The sequence below is a fragment of the Artibeus jamaicensis genome, unplaced genomic scaffold (genome assembly GCF_021234435.1).
Source record: "Artibeus jamaicensis isolate MK-2021 breed Jamaican fruit bat unplaced genomic scaffold, CSHL_Jam_final scaffold_286, whole genome shotgun sequence".
Lineage (NCBI taxonomy): Eukaryota > Metazoa > Chordata > Mammalia > Chiroptera > Phyllostomidae > Artibeus > Artibeus jamaicensis.
In genome coordinates, this window is record NW_026522034.1 from 1,235,972 (window position 1) to 1,261,810 (window position 25,839).

At 55.1% G+C, this 25,839-nt stretch overlaps 1 protein-coding gene across 6 annotated transcripts in view; it reads right to left on the reverse strand.

Annotated features, from left to right (window-relative positions):
- Positions 1–25,839, reverse strand: part of ARHGEF18 (Rho/Rac guanine nucleotide exchange factor 18) — a 72,876-nt gene that overhangs the window by 7,560 nt on the left and 39,477 nt on the right. For all 6 annotated transcript variants that reach the window (XM_037139993.2, XM_037139992.2, XM_037139994.2 and 3 more), the window contains 10 exons: positions 12,488–12,626; positions 11,363–11,475; positions 11,075–11,215; positions 9,378–9,628; positions 7,584–7,709; positions 6,080–6,197; positions 5,030–5,278; positions 3,600–3,676; positions 1,817–1,995; positions 1,104–1,195 (listed from right to left, as the gene is read on the reverse strand). In XM_037139993.2, the coding sequence (XP_036995888.2) occupies positions 1,104–1,195; positions 1,817–1,995; positions 3,600–3,676; positions 5,030–5,278; positions 6,080–6,197; positions 7,584–7,709; positions 9,378–9,628; positions 11,075–11,215; positions 11,363–11,475; positions 12,488–12,626 (1,485 nt within the window). The remainder of the gene's footprint in view (positions 1–1,103; positions 1,196–1,816; positions 1,996–3,599; positions 3,677–5,029; positions 5,279–6,079; positions 6,198–7,583; positions 7,710–9,377; positions 9,629–11,074; positions 11,216–11,362; positions 11,476–12,487; positions 12,627–25,839) is intronic.

Genomic DNA, 25,839 nt, shown 5'->3' on the forward strand with positions numbered 1-25,839 from the left:
TACTTACTTACTTGAAAAGAGAGAGGAAAAGAGGGAGGAAGACAGAGAGAGGCATCAACATGAGAGAGAGACACCGTTGCTTGCCTCTCACACGCGCCCTGACTGGGAGTCGAACTGCTGACCTTTCACTTTGCGGCCTGATGCCCAACCGACTTAGCCACGTGTGTCAGGGCTAAACGGTACCTGACTGAGAACAACGCACTCAGGGAGGAGGGAGAGGACGGGGCTGTTCTGGGCGCTGCAGCCTCGCCTCGGCCTGCCGAGCCAGGCGGGGGGCGAACGGGCACCATGCACTGCACGCACACGACGGGCAGGCAGCCGGCTGTGACAAGAAAGTGAGTTCTGACACCTGCCGCAGCGTGGAAGGACCCTGCGGTCAGGGCAGGACCCCGATTACACACTAAGTGAAATAAGCAAGAAGCTGCCTGCGGCTGGGAAGGAAGCAGGCGTACCCGCCGTCAGGGAGGGGTTTCTTGCCAGAGTGGGGCAACAGCCTAAACTTGACTGTGCCAATGGTCACAAAAGCCATCTCATGGGACACGTTCCATGAACTGCATGAGATGAGAATTACACCTGAACTAAGTAGCTGAAACATTAACACATGGGGGGGGGGAAAGCCCGGGTCTCCAACTGCAAAGCCAGGGCTGGTGTGGGTCTGCCTGGCTGTAGGAGGCTGTGGGGTCCTATGTGGCTAGAGGGTCCTCATGCGGCCCTTTTGTCTATGGCCTGGGACACTCACAGTGAGCCCTTCCCTCAATGAGGACTGAGGGAGGGGCATTGTGTGCGGCAGAGCAGTTGTGCTTGGAAGGGATGCAGGGACCCCGACTGCTGTCACCTCCCTTTCCCACACAGCTCCGAAAGACCGCCAACACGCCACATGGCAAACAGCTGCTGCAGTGCCACAGAGCACAGGACACGAGGCACCCACAGCAGGACTCCCGGCCACTCGTGTGGGGATTTGCTCCATGCCTGAGCCCAGTGGGATGGAACAGAACATCACTGTGGGCCTGGGGCCTGCTGCCCAAGGAATGCTTGACAGGCCAATGTCCCCATCACGTAGGGGACACAGCTGTGGGCAGAGGTCCGGACCGACTCCCTCTCACCTTGGAAGTCCCTCAGCCTCGTGGCGCGGGCCTCGGCCACCTTCTTCTCCTCTTCGGCCTCACCGAAGGGCCCTTCCTCCTCATCTGGACAGCTGCGGGGTTGCAGGGACAGGTGGGTGATAATGCCTCACAGGCTGACTGGCCTCTGAAATGGGCACTGAGAGGGTTATCGACACAACTGGCTGCTCAGAAGTATCTCCCTCTGTGACAGATTTATGTTAATGGAGTAGCAGGAAATGGTGGGCCGTCTGCTGGGTGGACCGGGAAGCAGGCCTCATGCAAAGCCCCAGGGCTGGGGTCCTGAGGGGTCCCCTGGCCCAAGGAGGAAGGACAGAATGCTATGACCTGCTCCAACAGGTCTGACCCCAGACAGGGGTGGCAGGCGGAGTGGGGAAAACCTGAGTGTCAGGTAGAGTGTCCCATCAATCTAGAATTTAGACTGTCCTGGCCCTGTGTCCTCTGGCCAGAGACATTGGGGCCTTTTTCGCAGCTGACAGGTTGAGCCATTGTTGTAAGGAGCAGAAACCGTGCCTTCTGTCCTCTCTGAGTAAAGGGTGGACAAAGCATCAAGGTGGAAAGAGGGAGAGGAAAGCAAAGGAGAGTCCTGTCTGCCTGTGGTGTCTGGTGTCCTCTTGGGCAGATCAAGGTCACATCCAAGCCCAGGAGCATCTAAGCTCCCAGGGGGAAACGGCCAGCAGAGGGCGCCCGCTCACCTCTCCACGGCCCTGCGGATCTGGGCCATCCAGGCATTCCTCTCCTCTTTGGAGCTGGTGTGGATCTCGTACATCTCCGGCCCTTGCAGGGAGGCGCTGATCAGAAACATGGCCTTTTCCTCGTTCGCTACTTCCCTCACGATGAGCTTTTGTAGCGAGATGACGGGGCGCTTTGAGTCCTGCATGGGTGCAAAGCGGTGGGGAGGCTCACCTTTTGCCCTGCTACAGGGCGACCCCGTTTTCCAACAAGTGAGAGCAGACATATTTTACCATCTCAGGAATACAACACCATTGCAGTGAATCCTTGTATCCTTTAACGTGTTTCTTTTCTCGTTTTTAAATCTTTTAATTTACTGATTTATAGAGAGAAGGAAGGTGGGAGGTGGGGAGAGAGAGAGAGACTTGTTCCAATAAGTGGAACATTTGTTCCACTTATTGATGCATCATTGGTTGACTCTTGCATGTGCCCTGACCAGGGGTTGAACCTGCAACCTTGGTGTATCAGGATGACTGTAACCAACTGAGCAACCCGGCCAGGACCTCTTCATGTGTCTGTTTAATGTGCTCAAACAGTTGTGTTTCAGAATCAGTCGCATGCACACAGCATGAAACTCAAAGAAACAAGAATGTGTAACGACAAATTGATCTTCATGACCCGGACCCCAGACACCCACAGCCCCTAATATTTCTGGTGTGTGTCCCACGGGAGGCCATGTGCCGATGGGCCGGCAAAATGTGTTTTTAAGTGCCTGTTGTGGGCTGAATGGAGTCTCCGCAAACCCACGTGGTGAAGCCGTCACTGCCAGCACTCAGAATGTGACCATGTTTGGAGACAGGGTTACGTTAAAATGAGGCCATTAGGGTGGGTCCTCGGCCCATCCGACTGGTGTCCCTCTCAGAGGAGGAGACCAGGACAGACACACACAGAGGAACAGCCATGTGCAGATACGGGGAGCAGACTATGGCCTTCCCCTGCGTCACCCTCGAGAGACAAAGACACAGAGTGCCGGAGTCGAGGTAGACAATGGTTTGACAGAGCAGCCCGACCCTGTCTGCAGTGCTGGGAAACCCCGAGAGGTCGTTTTAAATCCCTGGAAAGGTGCGTGATCTCACTCTTCAGTCACAGGGGGTGCCTCCCTTGGGGGGCAGACCTGGAGACAAACCAGTTCTCCCAGCCCCTCAGCCATGGAAGGAAGGCCTCATCCCCCGGCCATGAAGTTGATGCCGTTAGACCCTGAAGGACCCAGGGGTCGCCCAGGCAAGCAGGGGAGGAAGCCAAGTCCCTGGTGGACACGGCTGGGAAGGATGACTGGCATCGCAGCCTGACTCCGCGATTGCTGGCTGCAGGGAGACCACGCAGTGGGATCAACATGGTCACAACACAGAGGGGTGCGGCTGCCTGAGCGTCTGTCCTCGGTGCCGAGCCAGCACACCCCAGGAAGGAACGCGGTGCGTTCCTGGCAAGGGCACCGAGCCTGTGAGGATCTGGGCGCCTTGGCGGAGAGAGCCGCGGAAACGCGGAAACTACAGAGGACGTCTGTGGGGGCCCGTGAGGCCTGGTCAGGCCAACCGGACAAGACCCCGTTCTCGGGAAGCCCTTCCCTGCCTTGTGGGAAACCCGGGGCCCTGGGGAGGACCTGGGGCCACAGGCGACGTGCTCCTCTAGCCCCCTTCCCCGGGGCTGTTCCGTCACGTGGTTGGTGGAGCCCCGCCGCCCCTCCCCCAGTGCCTTCCGCACGGCCAACTTTGAAGCAGCATTTTGTGTGAAGACAGGGACACTTACCACAGAAGCGAAGACATATTTCTGATCCTTTTCTTGAAGCAGCAAAAGCACATCAGTCAAGAGGACGGCAAGGACGTCTAAGGAGAGAGGACAGAAGGAGACGTGTGGGGTGGCAAGGCCACGTGGGTCCCGCTGGGCGGCCAGGGAGGCACGAACGTCCAGGTGCCCTCTGGTGCCATGAAAAGGAGCCGGGGCCGCTCTCAGACCAGCACTGTGATGCTTCTGCAGAAGCCTACAGGTCTCCTTGCTGCCTCACACCGTCCCACCACCTCCCTGGGCTCTAATGTCTCCCCGCCGCCCTGCCGTCCCATCCTAACAGCACAGCCGGGGCTGGTCTCTGAGACTCTCCTGCTGATTTCTCACATGTGAACTCATCTCCCCACCCCGTTCCACCTGCCCCCAGGTTGCCCAGGACCTGAGCAGCTGGACGCTCACATCCTGCCCCCTACCATTGCATTGCGCTCTCGTCCCCCTATGCCCCTGGGCTTCCTTCCTGGCTGCAGAGTGAGTGTCTTGTCCCAGTAGGTACGTACACCTTGCAGCCGCCTGCACAGCAGAGCTCCTGCCCTTGGGCACCAATCCCGAGTACATTTCAACATGATCACTCACGCACGGCAAACGCCACCTTTTCAGAGGGCATCACCAGAACCCCCTCCATCTGGATCCCCTCTCGAATTCTCCCGCACTGCAACCTTCTGGCTTCCTTGACAGCATTTATGCACTTTTCATGATTCTTCTGTTTACTGGTTTCTTTCTCTCTGCCCACTGACTGGCGCCCTGTGAGGGCCGGGAGCCCTCTGCCACCCGCGTGGGGCCTGGTGCACAGGAGTCACTAAACTGCATGGACTGGACACAGGTTGCGCACAGCACGAATGCACACATTCTGTCATCTGACCACCCAAAGACTCACTCCCTCTAAGACCTCACAGACACTGGTACCTGTGGACAGGTTCATGCTTCCAGAGGCTCATGGGATGGACAGGGAATTTGGATGTTAGTCCGAGCTTGCTGCGGTCTGGAGCTGCACCATGGACTGTGTAAGCTGGGCTTGGAGCGCACCCTGAGCAGTGCCTGGGGTGCTTGGAAACACTGAGGCTGGCGGTCTGGGGGCATTTTCTACCCACACCAGGCCCTTGGGAGGTTGGGCCCCCTGCAGGTGCACCGGCTACAGCTTGTTTGGAAGGAGCCCTGGAGCCTCACGAAGCTTTGGGTTTCTGCTCAGAAGTCAGCGGTTCCCCATGCCCTCCTGGTGTGCACCGCACCACCCCACGGACCGGAGGAGGGGCACCGGTGTGACTGTCTCAGCCTTGCTGCACCCCTGGCTGCCTGTTTCATCATGGCTGCACGGCGCCACTCCCGCCAACCAAAATGGTGCTCGTTGACCCGGAGGGCACCCCCACTCCACGGCGGCGGCAGGGGCAGGACTTTACCTTTCAAGCGCCCCGACGCGGTCTTCCAGGACAGGGCGCCCTCCAGGTGCAGCTGTCGCTGCAGCATGTCCTCCTTGCGGAAGGTCAACCCGTTCTTGAGCTTGCTGGACGACTTCAGGTCTACCTTCCCTGCGATCTCTCTGAGGCGCTGGCCTTTCTCACACTCACTGACCTTGGCGTCCACTTGTGAGATGATGTCTCTGATGAGGGTCAGGGCCTGGGTCAGGTCTTCGTAGTCCTTGGTGCCAGCTGCCACACACAGCAGAGTCAGGGCTTTTCTTCGCAATAGCGAACACAACAGAGGGGGACATATGACAGGGTCTGGGAGGTGCCGTCCCTGAGGCCACTGCTTGGAGCATCCTTGGGAATCACCTTCCAACTAGAATTTCCCAAGACACAAAGGCTTCTCCAAGACAAAGGCAGCAGCCCAGCGCTTCACTCTCACCCAGACAGAGCTCCTGGACGCAGCAGCAAAGGTGCAGTCCCCAGGATCAGGACAGCCCTGCGTGGCTGCGCCGGGCCTGCCCACGCGGATATACTCCCTGTGCCCTCCAACTTTCATAAGACTCCCGCCTCCTCCTGCTGCTACCCAGAGCTAAGGGTGTGGCTTTGTGGCACTGCTCATTCTCCCATAGCCCAAACCCCCTGGAGATGAGGAAGGCGTGCCCTCTTCTCCTCCACCCTCTGTGATACAGGGACGTCCCCCTTGTGGCCCCGGTCATGGACTCTGTGCCTGTCTAAATGACTCAGGAGTGGCCTTAACAAGGGCACTTTCTCCATCACTTGTTCACTCCCCAGATGCCTGGGCCGGGGGTACTGGGGGTAACGGCACATAGATGAGACCGGTGCCCGCCTTTATTTTTTGGAAACCTCAGCACCCAACACAGTGGATTCTGCATGGTGGCAGCTCAGTTCATGGTCACTGAGCTCAGCAAAACCCAGAGAACCAGGGAGGAATCACAGAGGGGCACCCATCCGAGCCACAGCTAGAAGGGGTCAGGGAGACAGAGACCGCCCCCAGGCACCGACTGGCAAGGCAGAGGGGCACACCTGTGGTGTTCTGGAGGATGCGCTCCACCAGCACGGGGTACTTGGTCAGGCGCTGAGTGACCAGAAGGATGCACTCCTGCATGCCAAGCCGTCTCACGATGGAAAAGTTGCTGATTTTCTATGAGAATAAAAACAAAGCCAGAACATTCCGACACTTCATCTCCTGCCAAACCAGAGAATGTAATTCGGACAGACACTGGGGCCAGGGGCTTCTTCTTCTTTTGGGGGACAAGGAGCCTCTTTCTTCCCAGATGTTTAAAGTGGGGTCACCTGCCATGTATGCAAAGGCAACAAAGGCAGAGGCAGCCTCGCCTGCTGTTGAGAGGCCCTGAGACCTGATGAGAAGCCCGAACCAGCTGGGGGCCGGCTACGGGGCCGCCGGGAGAGCCACACAACGCACACCGCACCCATGTGTGTGAAGGTCCCAACCCTGACTGACGGCCACTGGGAACCTTCCAGAACTAGACTGGCCTGTGCCTTCGGAACCGGCTCCCTGCTGGCTTCTTACACACAGCTCTGGCTAAGAACCCGAGAAGGGCTCTCGGTGGGGCCGAGAGCAGCTCTCCACAGCATGCCGCCACCTATCCTTTGGAAAGGCCGGCACTGACAGAGAACCAGGAGAGTCGCTGGGGGGTTCGGGAGTGGGATGGGATTCTGGGACAGTGCTCTGCTCTGTGTCCTTCTGCCTCACCAGAACCCTCTCACCTCCCAGGGGTCCCTGGCCCAGGATGTCGGGGCCTGCCCCACTGCTCAGCCCAGATGAACTGAGGCCCAGAAGTGCCCCTCCCCCTTTCACATCTATTCACTGTGATGACGGAGTGAAATGAAGCACGCACTATTCTTAACCACAGGCCACTGGTGCAGAGGGTCATTTCAGAATGAAGCCCTCGCGCACAGGCACTGGTGGTGGGGCCCTTCGGGACCAGGAGGCAGGGGCTGCTGCAGGGCCCAGCGGCCTCCGCCAGTGCACCATTTAGAACACTGGAGGTGGGCCTTGCCCGCCCCGGCTGACCTGGGCTGGCTGAAGTGGTTTTTGTTCTGAGCTTTGAGTCTCCGCACACTGTCAGGCGAAAGGTGGGCGTGTGTCATCCCTAGGCTACAGGGGAGCACAAGGGGACGAGAGAGGGGACGAGGGTTTGGAGTAAGGCATGCCTGGCATCAGCCAGAGCTCGGAGGCCCCAGGGGTGGCTGGGGAGGGGGCGGCTCCCAGGGAGGGCTGGCCCCTCGGGAGACGCAGTGTCATCCCGACATTCTGATGGGGTGGTCAGCAGGTCCCCCACTGGAGCGTCTCAGGGGCCGCCCTGGGGGCTGAGGAACAAAGCTTGAGCTCCGTTTTGCACCTTGGGATTCTCCAGGAGATTCCACTGACATGTTCCGAATGAAAGAGGCTTGAAAATCATCATTTTATAATGGGTTCCTTAATCTCAAGCTCTCCAAACAGTTGTGTGGGATAAACCTATGGCAAAGAGAATGCCTTTTTGATTAAACAAAATTTTTTTTTTACCTTGATTAAGTTTTGAAACTTCTTGTTTTGCTGCAGCAGCAACTTGTAATGACTGACTGCTTCGTTGTGGCCACTGCAAAAGACACCGTACTTTTCTTTCATTCTCTCTCCATTTTCACCTGAAAACTGAAGGAAGCCCGTGGGGATGTCACCAAAATGAAACATGGAAACTGCCAGGGAGCATTTTCTTCCCGTTCGTCTGACGCGAGCCCTGGGTTCACCGGGGCTGCGCTGTCCTCTCTGACCTGCGCTCACGGCCACAGCGCCGCACTGCGGCGTCTCAGCACAGGGCCGGGAAAGGTGCGAGGAGACAACTTTCTGCTAATGGGCCTCATGCCAGGGCTGTCAAACGCATTTTCCCCGGGGGCCACGTCAGCCTGAGGCTGCCTGCAAAGGGCCGAATGTGATTTTAGGACTGTATGAATGTAACTGCTCCTTAACAGTTAAGCAGGAGCTCTGTGCTGCCGCCAGGTAGAGACAAGGTGCCGGCAGATAAAACCAGGTGGAGGGCCAGATTCGGCCCGCGGGCCTTGTGTTTGCCACCTGTGCCTTATGCCATCACAGGTGCTGTAACAACTTCCTGAAACCTGAGAACAAATAAATTGAAGCCAAACAATGTTAGAAAAATTTAAAAGCAAAACGGGCGTCCTTCTCATTCACTGGAATGAGCTGACTCGGAAACCCTGGCGCGCGGAGGCCTGATGAGGGGCTGAGGGCCTGAGGGGCCTCTGCAACCTCGGCCAGGCTCCGAGGCTGACCTGGAAGTCAATCTGGGGTCAGTGCCCCTCCCATGCATGGCTCTGGTAGCCAAAGATAGCCATAGACAGGCTTCGAATAGCCAAAAACACAGCCACCGGAACTAAAAATAAAGACCAGCCAACCAACCAAAGAAAAGCCCAGACGGCAACCCTGGTCGGTGTCTGCAGGAGAGTGGTCGTGCACCCCACTGGGAGGGCCAGGACCACTGTCCTTTGGAGCAGCAGGCACTCAGCCCACAGCGGGGTGAGGGGGGCGATAGTGTTCCTGGGCCCAGTCCATTGTGGGGGTGGCCCCTCCCCTGCCAATGGTTTTGAGGCAGCAGCAGGGTCTGACACTTATCTCCCTGGAGACAGACAGCATCAGATGCCGCAGGTTAAGGGTTCAGTCTCACGAAAGTGTCCCCTGTCCTGAGACACCAGCTGTCACTCGAGCTCCTGACCGATGAGCTATAAAGCAGAGGTTCCCACTGCCCCATTCTTGGGTTTGAAAAATTTGCTAGAGCAGCTCACAGAACTCTCAGGGACACGCTACTCACTAGATCACTGCTTTGGAAGAGATTTTCGGGGCCTGCTTGGGGAGGGGCCCCAGAGCCCCCATGCTCTGCCCAGGTGCCCCTCCCGCCACACGCCCGCCACCTGGAGGCTCTCTGCACCCTACTGGGTTCTGTGGAGACTTCACTACACAGCTCTGCTGGTTTACTCATGGCCGCTATCCACTGATTCACCCTCGGGCCCCTCTTCCCACCTGAAGTCAGGGGATGGGACTGGAAGTCCCAGCCTTCTAATCACATGGCTGGGTCCCCGGGCAGTAAGCTCCCATCCTTGGGCTCTTTCTTCAAGTCACTCGCCCACATGACCAAAGATGCTTTCATGCTCTCATCACTCAGGAAATTCCAAGGGTTGTGGGAGCCGCAAGCCAGGAAGTGCTCAAGAAGACCAAACGTGTGTTTCTTACAAATCACAACACTGCTGGGAGCTGTCTTTTTGTTGCTGTCAGGAATAGAGAGCCCAGAGGGGCTTTGCCCGACCTGCCCACCTGCTGCGTCAGGAGGTCACCAACTTCCTGGATGACATAATTCCGGCTGCTGCCCTCCTCCAGGGACTCCTGGCGGCGCTCCTTCAGCCGCGACAGGAAGCGGCCGTGCATCTCCAGCAGGTCGTCCGCACCCGGGAAGAGGCGGCCGGCGGCCTCGCTGCTGAACTGCAGTTCTTCCTGCAGGGCCCTGGAGTAGACCTTCAGCATGATCTTGAGTGTCCGCACATGGTGCACCTCCGTCTGCATCAGCTCTGCGGGGGCCGGACGGCAGCACTTACCCACGGCAGGGACGCCCTGGATCTGCTCCGCCCATGTCCCACAGGGGCATTCGTGTGTCCTGCCTGCTCCCCACGAACGAGGCTGGCTTCTCAGTTCTCCACCAAGTCCTCGTCCCCGTGGGGTGGCTGCCCAGAGCCAGGCTTTCCCACGCCAGTGCTGCGGGGGTCCCAGCGTCAGGGAGTGGCAAGGGGTGGAGTGACATCAGGACAGGGAAGACCCTGGACGTGCACTGGGACCTCGAGTTCACAGGGGGGTTCATGCCCAGACTTGAGCAAAGACGTGGCAAGGCTGTTTTTAAGCCAGAAGACTGTCTGGAGCAACGCTGCTCCGCGGGGCGTGGAGCCCACACCCCTCACACTGCACCTGACTCAGTGGCCGACTCAGACCCTGACTGGCAGAAAGGCAGGCTCAAGTGAGGCCTCAATTCAAGTGAAAGGCAAAGAAGGACCAGGTTTTATGTTGGAGTTTTTCTGTCATTCCAGTAAAGGCCTGAAAGCTTCTAGAGGCAAAACCAAGGGCCACAGTGCCAGGCCAGTGCCCAGAGGAAGCCATCCGAGGTTGCCTGGCAGTGGAGACAACGCAGCCCAAATGGCTGCGCCGGCCTTGTCCTCCTGTCCGCTCCCTCCCTGCAGGGTCTCCGGCGTGGCTCTGGGACCCCGAGGGACACAGCCACCAGGGTTTTCCTGCACATCCACTCCACACCCTCCCCTGGCCCGGGCTGGGGGCTGAGTGTGTGAAACGTGGGAGGAAGTGGGGACCAGTGACGTCACTGAGGGGAATGTGGGGACCCAGAGTGGGACCTGCCGTGTGGGATAAAATGTGAGAACGCGTCTAGAAATGCCAGGACTGCCCTCCAGAATGCCATCGAGGAACAGGAAAACCCCTCAGGTGACACAACACTGCCACTCTTGGGGGATGGTTCCCATAAGAACAAGGAACGGATCTGAGGAAAGAAAGGCCTCGGGTTCCAGTGCAGTTGCCCTGGGTCTTTGTCAGCCTGCTGAGAGGGGCTTGGTGGGACGTGCGTGGGCGCCCAGCACAGCCGCGGGCCCAGTTCCCTGACAGCCAGTGGGAGGGGCACTTACCGTGACGCCAGTGCCAGCTGCTGGCCTCCCGCCACCCCCCACCAGAGCCACACCCAGGCCTGTCCTCTCTCAGGAGCCCCAACCAGGTAAGGATGAGTCAGGCCCGAACACCCGGCCATTCTTGCCCTTGGGGCCGTCCCTGACCACCTCCTCCCTGACCCGAAGGGCAGGGCTGTCCTGGGGGAGAGCAGGGAGTGGGTGACACAGTCTCAGGAGGCAGCAGCAGTGCCACCCAGACTCCCAGGTGGAAATATTTGAAGAAAAAATTAAAAGAGAAAATTAAAAAAAGAAAAGAAGAAAGCAGCACGCCTATGTGGGGTGTCCGCCTCTCACCGTAAATCACATCTTGTCTCTTCACCACCTCCTTCTTTTGTTCCTTTGCGTACGAGGGCTCCACAGAGAGGCTCCAGGACTCGGCCTCGAACTCGCGGCCGTCCGCTTCGATCTCACTCCTCAGGGAGGCCGTGCAGGGCTCTGCGGGAAAAGCAAGAGGCCACTGCTCGGGGCGCCCAGGCCTTCGTCCCACGGCCACACTGATGCGGTGCCGGCCTTTCCCGGGTTCGGGGAGACCACGGGTCACCCACGGGTCACCCACCAGTGAAGGAGTCGGGATGGCTGTACCTTCTACGAGAGTGGACTCAGCAGTCGAGGGTGTAAGTGAAAGGGAGTCGTCGGCTGCCTGCTTAAGTTTCAAAAATACAGAGTCGGCTTCATCCATCTCTCCTGTGACTGGTCTACATAAAAATCATAAAAATAATCACTTCAGAATACCTAATTAAACATGCACACCCCAGTCTATTAAGGCAAATTAGACTGTTAATCAATCTGCTTAGTACTATTTGAGAACTCTGTGGACTTTATTACAAGCCTTAACTTGGTCACGGAATCACTGGTGAGCATTGGGAGTCTGCCCACATGACACGGCCTCTCCCACCGAACGCACTTTCACGTTCAGGGACCGTCCCGGTGCGGGGGCGGGGGGCCTGTGCTGCCCTCGCTGACCGCGGGCGCCCCGAGGTTCTTTCTGACGGGAGTTGCATGCAGGGTGGGGGAGACCCCTTTCAGAGGACGAGGACTGGCACTCCGACCAGCAGCCCTCACGAGGAGCCCCGTGACGGCATTTTTCAGTGTTAGGCTTTCGTTCGCCTGGAACACTGCTGAGCGCGGTCTCTAGGGAGCCGTCCTGGAGCCCTTGAAAACCAGGTCAGGGCAGAAGTTAATGGGGTGCATCCTCCACAGGACCTCAGGGGGATTCCAGCCTCATCTTGAGTACAGAAAGGGACCCTGGCCAAGGGTCCTTCAAGAGCATACAACAAAGTGGCTGCAAAGTGGCTGCAAATTGCCAAGTCTACCCAGAACACGTTTGGATTTTTATTTTTTTTAAAGATTTTATTTCTTTATTTCTAGAGAGGAAGGAAGGGAGAAATACAGGGAGAGAAACACCAATGTGTGGTTGCCTCTCACCTGCCCCTTACTGGGTATATGGCCCATAACCCAGGCAAGTGCCCTGACTGGGAATTGAACCGGCAACCCTTTGGTTCGAAAGCCGGCAGTCAATCCACTGAGCTAGGCCAGCCAGGGCGAACACACTGTTTCTACAAAAGGTAAAAGAATGAGTCTGCATCGAGTGTTAATGCTGCACTGCTTGAGCAGGGCCCAGGAGCAGACTCCCACGGCGGAGGGCCTGCTCTCAGGAGGGCACCCCTCCCTCCCTCTGTGCTCCGCAGCAAAGGGGGCCCCGCTCACCCGAGTCTCGTCCCCGTTTCCACTAGGCTGGGTGCTGACTGTGGGTCCCCCTTTGGCGAGACCGTCATGCCGACATTCCTGGACAGGGCCGGGCTGCCATCGGACAAGAGGGTGGCCCTCGGCTGCTCCTTCAGGGACACTGTGATGGAGGCAAAGACCGAGTTGGTACTGAGAAAGTGGGCAGAGTAGTGCAGGTGGCTGGTGCTGAAGGCCCGCTCTGCCCGTGGCCGCAGCACGGACAAGATGCTGGAGGTCAGCAGCTTGTGGTCCAGAAGCACATTCTCGCTCCATTCCCTAGGAAGGGAGCTGTAGGGAGCTCAGGACGCACCGCACCCTGGCCCAGTCACCGCCTTCGGGGTGCTCTTCCCCCAAGTTCACAGCTGGGCTCCCAGGTGCGGGCCGTGCGCTGTTTTATGCCTCCGTGGGACACAGGATCCTTCTAGAAATGTGAAGCTGTGCCTGCTCTTACTGTATTGGCTGAAGCACCAACTCTGGAGGGGAGGAAATTGGTCCCTACTGTGACGGTTTAGGGTGCAAATCACACTATATTTTTTTCTTGGCAAAATAATAGCAACAAGGCATCCTGACACCCTTTCCGTCTCAGCAGGGAGTCAAATGCAGGGAGTTGTCTGTTCACTGTGGAGAAGCTAAGATGAAACACGGAGCTCTGTGCTCGGTGTGGCTTGTGCCGATCTCTCTCTGTCTCTCTCTCTCACACGGACACACGTGCAAGCACACACACATGAGGCTCAGAGACCACAGGGTGTGGCATGAGTGGCACACACCCCAGTTCGTAAGAACTTTAACAGAATCTGACCAAGAAGGTGAATGGCAGGCTGTGATCCCATTTCATACAATGACTGTAAACCAACCTCACATGCAAAGGGGGACCAGAGGGTGGTCCACCCTGGTCTGCTCATTAATCCGATAGCTGAGCTGTCAGAAGCACACTCTGTGACTGCCTGTGCCGTGGGGAGGAAGGCACAGCCCTCAGAAAGCCCAGCTCCACGAGGCTGGTCTCCCTCCTGTTTCACAGGCCCACTGCGCCAGGCTGCACATCTTGCCTGGTCTCAGGGTGCGAGCCCCACGCAGAAGTGCTGCTCCAAAACAGCCGGGGCATTAAAAAGAGATGTGTCCGGTGGCCTACATGACCCGGCTCTGGGTCCCCAGAGCACTGAAGAAAGCAGCTGGAACTCTGGTCTCAGCAGCAGGGAGGTGGTCACCCTCGGGGTGGGCACAGGGCCGGCCCCAGAGGAAACTGCGTGTCTTTCAGGAGCTTCACTGGGGACAGGAGCTCGGCGTGCTGAGTGAGTTTGGATTTGGTGGGAGTGTAGGGAGGTTGCACGTGTGCGGGTAGCTGCGAGTGCAGGAGAACGTTCCTGGAGGAGGAGTGATGAAGCAGCTCGTGAACGGAGACTTCACCACTAAGTGGCGTGCTGCCGTGTCGCACACAGGTGCACACCACCCCGGCCACTCACTCCCAATGCAGCTCAGCATGGCGACCCCAGGCCCTGCTCTGTCCAGACTGTCAGTGGCTAACAGTCACGGCTCTAGTAGACAACCCCTGTTTGCAGAGGTGGGAGTCACAACAAGGCTTTGCAGCCCAGAGCTGCACCACGTGACCCCCGCCCAGGCCACTGTGACCTTGTTGGACAAACAGGAGACATCCCCAAATGCGTCCTTCACCCAGTGTCCTGGTACAATGGACACACCGTCCCTGTGACCCAAGGTGCTGCCTGCGGTGGGTGGGCGGACTCTGCTTCGATCAGAGAGCCCACAGGAGAACAGCACCCCCAGGAGCCCCTGGCTGCAGAGGCCAGGCACCCCTCAGCCCGTGCTGCTCAAGGGCCGACAGCACTTGTTCGTTCTGATCGCCGTCTTGTTCCCCAGTGCAGCGCAGAGTGGAGGGCAGTGCCTCCCACAGAGCGGATCAGGGAGTCATTGTTTCACAACAGTCTATTCAGTCACAGAAAGGAAGGGCCCTCTAACACACGCTACCACACAGATGAACCTCGGGGACGTCACGCTCTATGAAGTGAGCCCGTCACAAAAGGACAGGCACTGTCGGTTCCAGTCACACGAGGGCCCCAGGGCAGCGATTTCTCATTGGTGCGCTGCAGGACTCTCGAGAACTGTTGAGTCGGGGCTCCGACCTCCATTCCCTTATATGGCAAACAAAAAAAAACTGACAACAGCCAACACGACGATCGCCCTCTGGTGTGAGTGGATCAAAACTATGCCCATTTTTTTTGGTCAGATCAGAAAAATGTATCATTTTTGGTGTGGTGCGGAATTTTAGCAGTTGGTTTCCGTGTGCCAGGAGGTTAGAAAGGCTGTCCCAGAGGACCAGACCTGTGGAGACCGAGAGTAGACGGTGGGAGCTAGGGGCTGGCGGGGTGGGGGCGGGTGTGTAGAGGGGATGAATGAGAAGGATGGTTGTCCGACAATGTGCTCAATGTGCTCACTAACACCACAGAACTGCACTTGTGTGCATTTGCTCACTATTGAAGAAAAGGAGCAATTGTCTCTTTGGGGCAGTGGGTACTTCTGCGTCTTGACGGTGGTGCTGGTCACATAAAATCCGCACGTGAGAAAAAACGTCACAGAACTACATGCTCGCCTTTCCCCCACACAAGAGTACACATAAGAACTGGCAAACTCTAAGTGGGGACTGCCCCTGAGTCACCACTGTGCCAATGTCCGTGTCCTGGCTTGGACAATGGATTATGGTGACATCAGACAGTATGACTGAGGACACCTGGTGATGGGCACACAGGGACTCTATTACTTTGCAACTTCTCCTGACTCTTCCTGTATTTTGAAATGAGGAGTTAGTCAGTTTTCAGGTCTCAGTGGCAAGGTTCTGCCAGGTCGTGGGGGCACCGAACCAGGGAGTGCTGACCCCCTGCTTGCAGGAGAGACTTGGGGTTAGGCCCTGTCAGAGCCCAGCCATGCCTTCCTCAGCCAGGCGGCCACCTTGTGTTCCAGGTCTCTGCTGAGTGGCACCTTGTCCACTCCACACTGTCAGCCCACTATCGCTGAACTCGCAGCCAAGCGAACGGCACTGCCAATCCCATCTGCCACACATGCTTCTACACAAGGCCCGCGGCAGCCTCCTTGTGCTCAGGGACACTAGAAGGCTCTGCTCTTGGGGCCACTTTAAACAGTGAGCTCACTGACAAGGGCACAGAGGTGTACAAAGCTGGCACCAAACACACTGCAGAAAGGGATCACGGGGTGGACTGCAAAACAAGGGGGTGGGGCATGGCCACGTCCCACCTGGGCCGGGTCACCCACGTTGGGCCACTCAGCGCTTCGGCTGCTCCGCTCACCTGAGAAGACCTTGAAGCCCAGCCAGTGCTGGTCAGGGGTGTAGATGCGTGCCAGCAAGTGGGTGGGTTTGCAAATACAGAACCCGTAAATAACGAGATGGACTCCATCAGGTGTTAAGTGAGGAGTTATTATATTTTAGAATGCCTGTATTTGCTTGAACCCACACCACAGAGCACTGATGTCCTTTCGTCTTCTTTGTAATTCATTGTGCACACACTTCCCCAAAGTATCTGAGATGGCCTATTCAGGGGGGACTCTTACAGAAAAGTTTCATGATGTCCATGTGGTAGCAACGTTACCTGAGAAAAATCTTTTTTTGTCTGGAGTAGTCTAACTACCGCACCACTCAAACTACTTAAGACTTTTAAAACAAGAGATCGCACCATTCGAGTCTTTCTGTAACATACGCAGCCTTGGGAATAACTGCTTGATCAAGACACGAATAGTACCCCTGCCACAGACCAGCTGTGTAAGTCATGCCTTTTTATTTTACATTTCGGATGCTCTGACATCTAGGGGCTAGCGCATGGAGGCGCCATCATCGACTGGCACGCCCCAGGCCCACATGGCGAATGTGCGCCACAGACCTGTCCCCACATGAGGACTCGGGAGCCACAGGGGTGAAGTAGGAAGTGGACAGCGAGTGTGGGGAAAGTGAACGGCTCTGGAGTGAAATGCACACCCCACTCTCAGCAACAAACACTGATGGCAGCCTGCTCCCTCGATTTTTTAGAAGCTGGCGTGGTCTCTCAGCAATCAGACTGAGCTCGTGGGGCTGACCCCAGGATCCTACCCGCACTGCTGTACTTGGATGGCAGCCCCCACAGTGTGAAGTGCAGGTCCACACGGCTGCTTTCCAGCACAGGTATGCTCGCCATGTGACCAGCAGTCTGGTCGTAAGCTCTCCCTCCTGCACGTATGCACGACGCACAAGCCTTTGTAGGAATTATAAGGACCACAAGGAAATTTCATGAATGTGATTTAGTAGTTACAAATCTGCTGAAAGTCATTTTCAAGAAAGCTTAATATGACCTATCAAGTGATCATCTTGATTGGTTTTACACTGTCCTTTATAACCCTGAAACACATCCACTGGCTTCTAAAAAAACTGAATTTCAAGCAAGAATTTTACATTCTAAACAGCAGGCTCCTTCCACTGCTGGGTGGGAGAGCGGCTGCAAACATCCTTCCACGGCAGCTGGGCCCTGGCACAGAGGGAGGTCCCTGCAGTTTTCTGAGAAAGCTCACACAAACAGACCGGGCAAGAGGCATCTTCAGGTGGGGACAGCCACCCCCAGCCACTCAGCAGTTCCAAAGGCCTGGCCTCGAAATAAATGCATTTAGTGGGGTCCTGTACACCCCTCCTGGCCCCCATCCTTTGTCCCAGCGAAGACTCCCCCCCCCCTCCCCCGGGGCCCAGAGTGTCGTTGCCTCTGGGGAGTCCGAGTGAGATGCGCTGTGGGCACGCACTGGAGAGACAGCGAGGAAAACCTGATACAAGACGATGCTTCCAGTTCACAGCTCCTGGCTCTTCCGACACCCGAGAACAGATGGAGCCAACGCCCAGATGATGCACAGATTTCTCAGCTCTGCTTTGTTCTGACGTTATACAAACAAGATGGTATAAAAAAAGAGTAAAACTACAGGAGCAGAAACCCTCTCAACCCCATGTTTTAGGGCATAAACTAAAACAAACAAACAATAACAAAGGTATCTTGTGGCTTACAAGATAATGTGAGCCGGGAGGCACACCCTAAACTTGTTTATACCTTCCCCCAAGGTGCAAGAGCCTCCTATTCCCAAATTATGTCGGAGCCAGCAAACAACACTAAAAACACTGTGGCATCTTCATGACTGTGTGTAGGAAATTTAGAGATCATCAAAAAGGTATAAAAGTAGAAATAACCCATAATGCCACCATCCACAGTTAATAGCTGCTGGTACAAATAGTTTTGTAAGTTGACAAATAATGTTTATTACTGACCATTCTGGGATCTGTGTGGAAAAATCCCATTTATGCGGTTATGCACAAACAGCCTATAGACAATGTTAAGTATTCATTTTTTGCATAAATGTAAAGTGCATAACCGCATAAATGGACGCGTGGGTGACGCCATTCGCTGAGTGGTACACAGAAGACCCTTGAACAGCGCAGGGTCAGGCCCGGCCCCAGCAGTCGAAACACTGCACACGGCTGGTGACTCCCCCCAAACTGAAATACTCTCAGGTTGCTGCTGATCGCAACCCTCACGAACAGCAGCGGCAGTCGGGTCACGCTGCACCGTGCACTGAACTGTCACAGTGAAGTGAGCCTGGAAAAGGACAATGTTACTGAGAATCAGAAGGAAAACAGAGGGCTCGCGCTGTGCCGTGCTGATCAGCACTGCATGTGTCTGCTGTCGCACGTGATGCAAAGCGTGGCAGACAGCCCATGAATCACCAACACTACCCCTTGGAAATAAAGGTGACATGAAGATTCCATACGCATTCACCCGTGTAAGAATTCAGGCCCTGGTAATGAAGCAGCAGCAATGTGACTGCTCTATAGTGGTCTAGAGTAATTGATACAATAGCTTCGCCACGGTAAGGAAAGCTCAAAAAGCCAAAAACCTGTGGATGATAAGCGTACCGTGCAGTTCAAACCCGCACTGCTCCAGGGCCTGCTGTACAGTAGACACCACGGAACTGTACTCCGTAGCACTGCTCCGTGGAGACTTAGGGAAGTGAAAACACACAGAAAATGACGCCCGTGTCCGTAGGCATAAAAATAAGCATGCAATAGCATCATGCTTTTCACAAAAGTGAACTCAAAAGGGACCACAGATGTAAATGGAAAATGTAAAACCATGAAACTCTTCACAGACAGTAGGGGAAAATCTTCAGGAACTGGGGCTTGGATAGTGAACTGTCCTAAAGCCCAATGCACATTAAAAAAAGCTATAGATTGACTTCCTTATAACTAAAAACTTTTGCTTGTGGAAGATCCTGTTAGAGGATGCAAAGACAATCTAGAGAGAGGGAAGAAATATTTGCAAACCACCCATCTGACAAGTTTCAAAACTCAAGAGTAAAAACACAAACCTATTTAGAAAATGAGCAAAAGAGATGAAGATACATTTCACTGTACACAGATAATCAAAAAGCATAGAGAGAAGTGCTCCACAGCAGTAGCCACCAGAGAAATGAAACTAAGGCCGCCACAAGGCGTCACTACCAGGACGGTGAGATAAAAATGCTGATGACTCCACGGGCCGGTGAGGACATGGAGAAACTGGAGCACTCATATGTCGCTGGCAGGAATGTGAACTGGTGTGTGTGGCCAGTGGAAAACAGTTGGGTGGTCTGTAAAGAAAACTAAACAATTGCACCCCTGTGCGCAATCTATCTGGGTGGGAGCCAGGGGGCTACCGTGGGCAACAAAAATGGGCAACCACGTGTGCAGCAAGGAGTGGCCCCAGCTGAGGGTGTGGCCAGTTGGCTCCGGGCACTGTTCAGCAGACTTTGAGCAGAGCACCAGTGGGGCGTAATCTGGAACAGCACTTCTGACAGGTGGCCAGGCCAGGGCCTGGGATCTCAGGGATCCCCTTCTGCTGGCACAGGATGCTCATGGCTGTGGAATGCCCAGGCCCACTGGGACTCTCGAGATGGGGCTGCTCTTTGCCCAGCTGCGTGCCTCTCCTGGAACCGGTGGGACCACATACTGCCGGGTCTCCATTTATTGTTTCATTGTGGTGAAGTGTGCATAGTATTCATCGTCCTGACCAAGCTGGTTGCATTAAACACACTTACACATACTTCATGTAACTATCACCTCTCTCTCTCTCTAACCAAGGCTTTTTCTTGTTCTCAATAGAATCTGTCTCTCTGAATAAAATAACTTAAAATAAGATAAAATCTGCCTCCATTAAATATTAACTCTCCACCTCCCTCCCCTGCCCCGGTAACCCCACTGCCACCTACTTTCCATCACTACGAACGTGCCCTTTCTAGGCCCCTTGTGTATGTGGAATCACACACATTAACCAACCTCAGGTAGAAGGAGCCTCTCTATGGGATGCCAAAGGGCTCTGTCCTCAGTGTCACCTGAGATAAGGACACAGAAGCCTCTGTTACTAGACTCATAGATGACACAAAGCAGAGGAGCTACCTCAAATGTCTGGAAGTGAAGATAGGGAACCGAGTTCACACAAAATGATCTTGACATTATACCAAAGGAAGTGTCACGAGTCAGCAAAGTCAGACACCGTGGGGCCCCCACCTGCTGCAGCAGCAGCACCACAGCTGAGAAACGCCACGGGGGCGCTGGGTACCCGGCAGCAGACTCAATGAATCAGCAGTGCGGTGCAAGCCGGGCCAGGTCACCTTAGGTCACATCAACATCAGGGCAATTACAAGAGGCAGGAGGGCCAAGCTGCTAGCTCACCAAAGCTGGGGCGAGTTTATCTCCCACCTGGAAAAAGTTCAACGAGCAGATGGTTCACTGGCCAGACGCAGCACCCAGCAAGCTGCGTTGTGACAAGTGCCACGGAGGGTCAGACGTAGGACCTCTTGGGGCCAAACATGGGCCGAGGGGAGCATGCCTGGAGGGTTGAAGGAATAACTGAGGACCCCCAGCCACGACTGGCGAGAAGGATGGAGAAGGCAGATGTGACTGCTGGCAGGGGCAGGATGCCCCATGGGAACTGGTCCTGGAAAAGCGGTCTCTCATGGCGGGATGCTGGTGTGGACAAAGAATTTCTAGTCTAAGGAGCCATTAAACAGCAACTGCCGGGATTCCACAAGCCAGGAAGAACCGCCACTCCCATTTCAGCAAATTCCTTTCCATTTTTATTGCTCTTAGTTTCAACCAGGCTGGCTGCTGCTGATAATCATCTCTGACCTACCAAGTGACCACTCGGTTTGACCTGATACACAGGTGAGCTTCCACCTTTCTGCTTAAGATGGTGTTGTACACACTTTGCCAGACTGTAAAATGTATTTCAGAAATCTTGTAGTTTCTCTCTCAGGAATCTTTGCACTGGCTGTAGAGCCTTCACCGAACAACAACATTCCTGTAATGTCGCATCCCTGGGGTGCTACCAGTGTTTCACACAGTTATAAATAAAAATGAGAGGGATATCCACGTGACACCCTCCATCAGCACAAAGCAACGTCCTGGGATAAGTCCTCATCTGCTGGGTCTCACTGCCCTGTGTTCCCACCACCCGACACCCCAGCACCAGACTGTGTTCTGCATGGGCCAGGAGCTTCCTGCCTGGGCGAGTGCCGGACTCCAGCGGCCAGTGAGCGCACTGGGATCTGGGTCCTCGAGCCCTGTGGCATCCGCTGAACAGATTCCCATGGGGCTCCGTGGTGCACTGGGGACACATGGCCCACACCCACCAGGGACTTGGACTCCACACCCCCACTGGTTGGACTTGCACTGCCTTATTGAACTTTGACCTCCTTGAGGGCAAGGGTCTGGTGCTGCTCGTCTATGGGTGGGGGCGTTGCCTTTGACCTCTGTGGCCTGTGAGCCTGCTCACAGGTGCACAGACCTGGTTCCTGCCAAGCGGGGGCAGGGGCACACACAGGAGAGGGAGCAGGCAGAGCACCCAAAGGTGGGGAGCAGGGGTCAAGTACAAGCCCATTCTTGGCTCTTTCACACAACCTGCTGCCCTAAGGTCTATTCTCTTTGGTAAAATTAAAAACAAAAAATCTCCACACAACAGACTGGACCCTGATGGAAGGTGGGGGTAGGAGATGGTCAGGACCTGAGTGTCGCGCAGCCTTCACGGCTCACGTCTGAATGAGTTCTCCCCCGAAGCCTTGCACTGTGTGCTGACACACCTCCCACCCTGTCCTGGGCCCCTGACAGCTGATCCTCCCGGCCCCCCCTTCCCCTTGGGTCTCTGGAGGACGCCTGCTGGCCTCCCAAGGACAGCCCTCCTCCTCTGTACCCTAGGTGCCCACGGACGCCCCCTCCGCCCCCACCACCCGGGGAACGGGGCACAAAGCCCCGCCCTCAGCCCCAACATGTGGGCCTTCCTAGCAGCTTCTCGTTTAACTTTTAAATTTATAGAGGCATGTTTTATTGTCCGCAATGTTGTCTATTGTAATGAAAAAGTGAATTCTGCTGCTCCTGGGGAGACTGTTCTACAAATATAAATTGGTTTAAGCTAGTCTAAAGATTTATTCAAATTTTTTATATCCTTAATGTTCTATGTCCACAAGAAAGCCAGACAGAACCCCAAACTCGCCTGGAAATCAGGTTTCTGACCTTGAGGCCTCTAGTTTGTCAGGAGAAAAATCAAGGAGGGACACTAGTGGTCTCATGTCTCATCCCAGGGCAGAACCTCATCTCCCTCTGGCTCCTCCAGCCCCAGAATTCTCTGAATTATCTCTCTTTCAAATTCTGAAGGCTCTTCAGGACCTTTCAATGCTGCGAGGTGACTTGTGATTAAAAAAAAAAAAAAGTTTTGCCATCACATTAAGAAAAAAACTCGAGGTCTGGCGAGAAACCACAAGTCTCCATGACAAAACCCCTCCTTCTGCAACATCTAGCAGTCAGGCACACTTCCTGGGGCGGAAAAATAGGCGGGCACCTAGGACTTCTGCCCGGGCCAAAGCGGCCCGCCCTGTGTCAGTGTCCCCTCCGCGGCCCAGAGCCGTCTCTGCGGCATGTGAGCACAACACATCACTCCCACTGTGTGAGGGGAGATGAGGGCGGAGTGGGGAGTCAGGCGGAGAGCCAGAGCTTAGTGCCGCGTAAGGTCCTGGGTACGCTGCCTGGGAGTAAATCCTTGCGCCCCCTTTGTTATTGTTGTGTGGTTACAGCTGTCCCCACCCGCCCCCTCCCTCGTTCAATCCTCCCCCACCCCCACCACTGTCCTTGTCCATGGTTCCTACGTATTCTTATCCCTTGTTCCTTTCATTCTTATTCCTAAACCTTAACATCAAAGGTTTTGTGTGTGGGGGTGGGAGGGGGGAACCCACCAGCTTAATTAGTTTATGGATAAATAAGGTATGTCTCTAAATTAAGGTGGCATTTCTGTGAGGTATTCTGCTTTTTTTTTTTTAGTCCTCACCCAAGGATATGTTTATTTGAGAGAGAGAGAGAGAGAGAGAGAGAGAGAGAGAGAGAGAGAGAGATACATCAGTGTGAGAAACATCCATCAGCTGCCTGTGTGCGCTCTGACCAGGGATGGACCCTTCAGCTCAGGTGTGTGCCCTGAGTGGGGGCCACATCTGCAACCTTCCGGTGTGCCTGACAGCACTTCAACCCTCTGAGCCACCCAGCCAGGGCTCTAAGTTACTCTTGGTTAATAAAGATAAGAACTAAGGGAAACTGCTGTAGGTGAGTCACCTTAAGGGGAAAAAAGAACAGGTAGAAGGAACATTCTCGGGCAGAAATCCAGCCAGTGGTATTTATAGGCCTGAAGTACAGGGGAGGTCCCAGTTGCTCGCCTGCAAAGACCCACGGCTGGTGCAAAGTGGTCCTCACTGCCCATTGGTCAGGACATGCGCCCATGTCACCGTCACCTGAACTTGATCCCTCTTGATGAATAGCACGAGAGTGAACTTCAGATGCAAAAAACGGAAAAATTAAAACAAAGTGAGGACGAAAAGTATTCTTACCACGACCCACACTGCCTCTGTGCCCCACCTTTATTTGCACGGGTGTGTGTATTTACAATCATGACGACTGCACAGGTGTCTGCCAGCTTTCACAGTGCTATGGTCTCTGTAAGAATCATTCCAATCGTTTGATTTCCAACTACATACATGAGTCTCAGAGACAGAATCACGGGGGCAAAGGCGACAAATGATTTATGGTTTTAGGTATGCATCACCAAACTGCCTTTCCAAAGCACTGCACAACCCAGTACCACACCTTGCAGGAAAATATGCACAAAGGAAAATCCTGGAAGGCGACACAAGAAGAAGACAACTAACTGTAGCTGTACAGCATTATAGGTATTTTCCTATTTTCCCAACTTCCTGCAAAGATCATATGACTTTTATAATTAAAAATTTAACAGTAGGAGGAAGCTGGGTCCAGGGTTTATGGGAACTTTCTGCACAATCTTTTTTTAAAACTCTTCTGTAAATCTAAAATTATTTCAAAATAAAAGTTCTGAGAACATGCTTCAAGTGGACGGCAATGATTTCTGACGCCACCCAAGGCCAACACCGCGTCAGCCATGTAACGTTCACGACTCAGGTTCTTCCCCCAAGTGTGCTGCTGCGGAGTCAGGCACGTTTCTGAATGGACTGTTCTCTCCCAGACCCACGGTTTGGCGCCGGGAAACAGGAGTTTGTCTCAACTCCACCACTTGCCATGACCCCCCACAGTCCGAGCCCACTCCTCAGCCCCGAGACTGCTCAGTTGTCTGAGTCGAACCGTGACTGGGGCCTGGCTCCTGGGCTCTTGGAGCCATATGAGGAAGTAAACGCAAGGAGTCCAGGGGCACAGCAGCCACCAGCTGTTCGCTCCCTCAGCCCTGCCCCTCACGCTCAGGCTCATAAAAACAGACGGACGTTTTCTCGAAGGCAGACGCACCCGTGGACCGAGGTGCAAATGCTAGAGCACTCGAGGAAGCCCTGAAGCACCAGGGAGTGGAGGAATGAGGCTTGCCCCCTTCCAGCTGACCCTTGCGCTGGCCAGGCAGTCACAGCTCATGAAGGAGCTTTGTTTCTCACAAAATAGTAACAATAAAAAGTTTACAAATCTGTTTAGAAAACTTGAAACGCATCGCTCTGTGGGAATAATGGTGTCTGAATGGATCCCCAGCCCGGAGAAGCCCAGGCGACTGAGGAAGTGGATGGTGTCAGACAACTGTGGGGCTTCCAGCAGTGGGGGCAGGGAGCGGCCCAAGGAGGAAGGCAAAGCGTTCTGCAGGGGACGGGGTCATGGCACAGCCCTTCTGCACGGGGTCTTCACGGAGGAGGTCCTTAGGAGAAAGGAGAGGAAGGCCATTCCAGGGGAGGGTGATGGGCAGAAGCAGAGGCGACACCAGGGGATGATGGTGTACTGGACAAAAATGGGTGAAGCAGGGGCAGGGGGTGGGCAGAGAGAAGACCAAAGGCAGGCTGGGCTAACAGCGCACCACCCTAAGGTACCTTCGCTTCCTGATTAGGGAGCCAGGGGCTGGATTTTAGGTGAAGGAGACGCACAATTAGACATGTGTTTCATGGAGGTCTGGTGGTGGTGCAGGTGAACGATCAGATGAAGACAGACAGATGGCAGAGGCTGGGAACCCGCTCGGCAGTCTTAGTGCCAGGTGACTATGTCCTTAATGCAGGCAGAAGGTGAGAAGACAGAATGGGGTCCAGAGGCAGGATGAGTGGGGCTCGGCGCTCTGCTAAAGATGGGGTAGATGCCCTAACTGATGTGGCTCAGTGGGCTGGGTGTTGTCTTGCAAAGCGAAAGTTTCACTGGTTCAATTCCCAGTCAGGTTGCGTGCCTAGGTTACAGGTATGGTCCCTGGTCAGAGCACATACGGGAGGCAACTGATGGATGTCTGTCTTGCATTGATGTTTCCCTCCCTGCCTGCCTCCCTCCCTTCCCCTCTCTCTAAAATCAGTAAGTAAATAAATTCTAAAGAATTTAGAATTCCTCCTGGACGGAGGAGACCAGGATGCCTGGGACTTGTGGTCTGGGCCCCTGGGCACTGCTTCCATAGAGGCGGGGCAGAGGCAGGAAGGGCACCGGAACTCTCACTGTGAACAGGGCCCCTGGAACCCTGGTTACAGAAGTCCTAAAGGCAGCTGAAAACCCCTCTGGAGACAGGGTGACACCAACCGGGGGAAGCCCGAGGGCGGCGATCCTGCTGTGGACACAGTGGACACACAGGGGCAGTGAGATGAGAAGATGGGCGCCCTCGCCACACTGCACTTCACAGACCCTGCGCGTCTATCAGCATCAGGGCGAGGTCTCCACCAGCAGAAAGCAGCAGATTGCTGAGGGCTCAGAAAACAGCGAGCATTTTCCACAACAAAGCATTTTTTAATTAAGATATATACATTGCTTTTTAAGA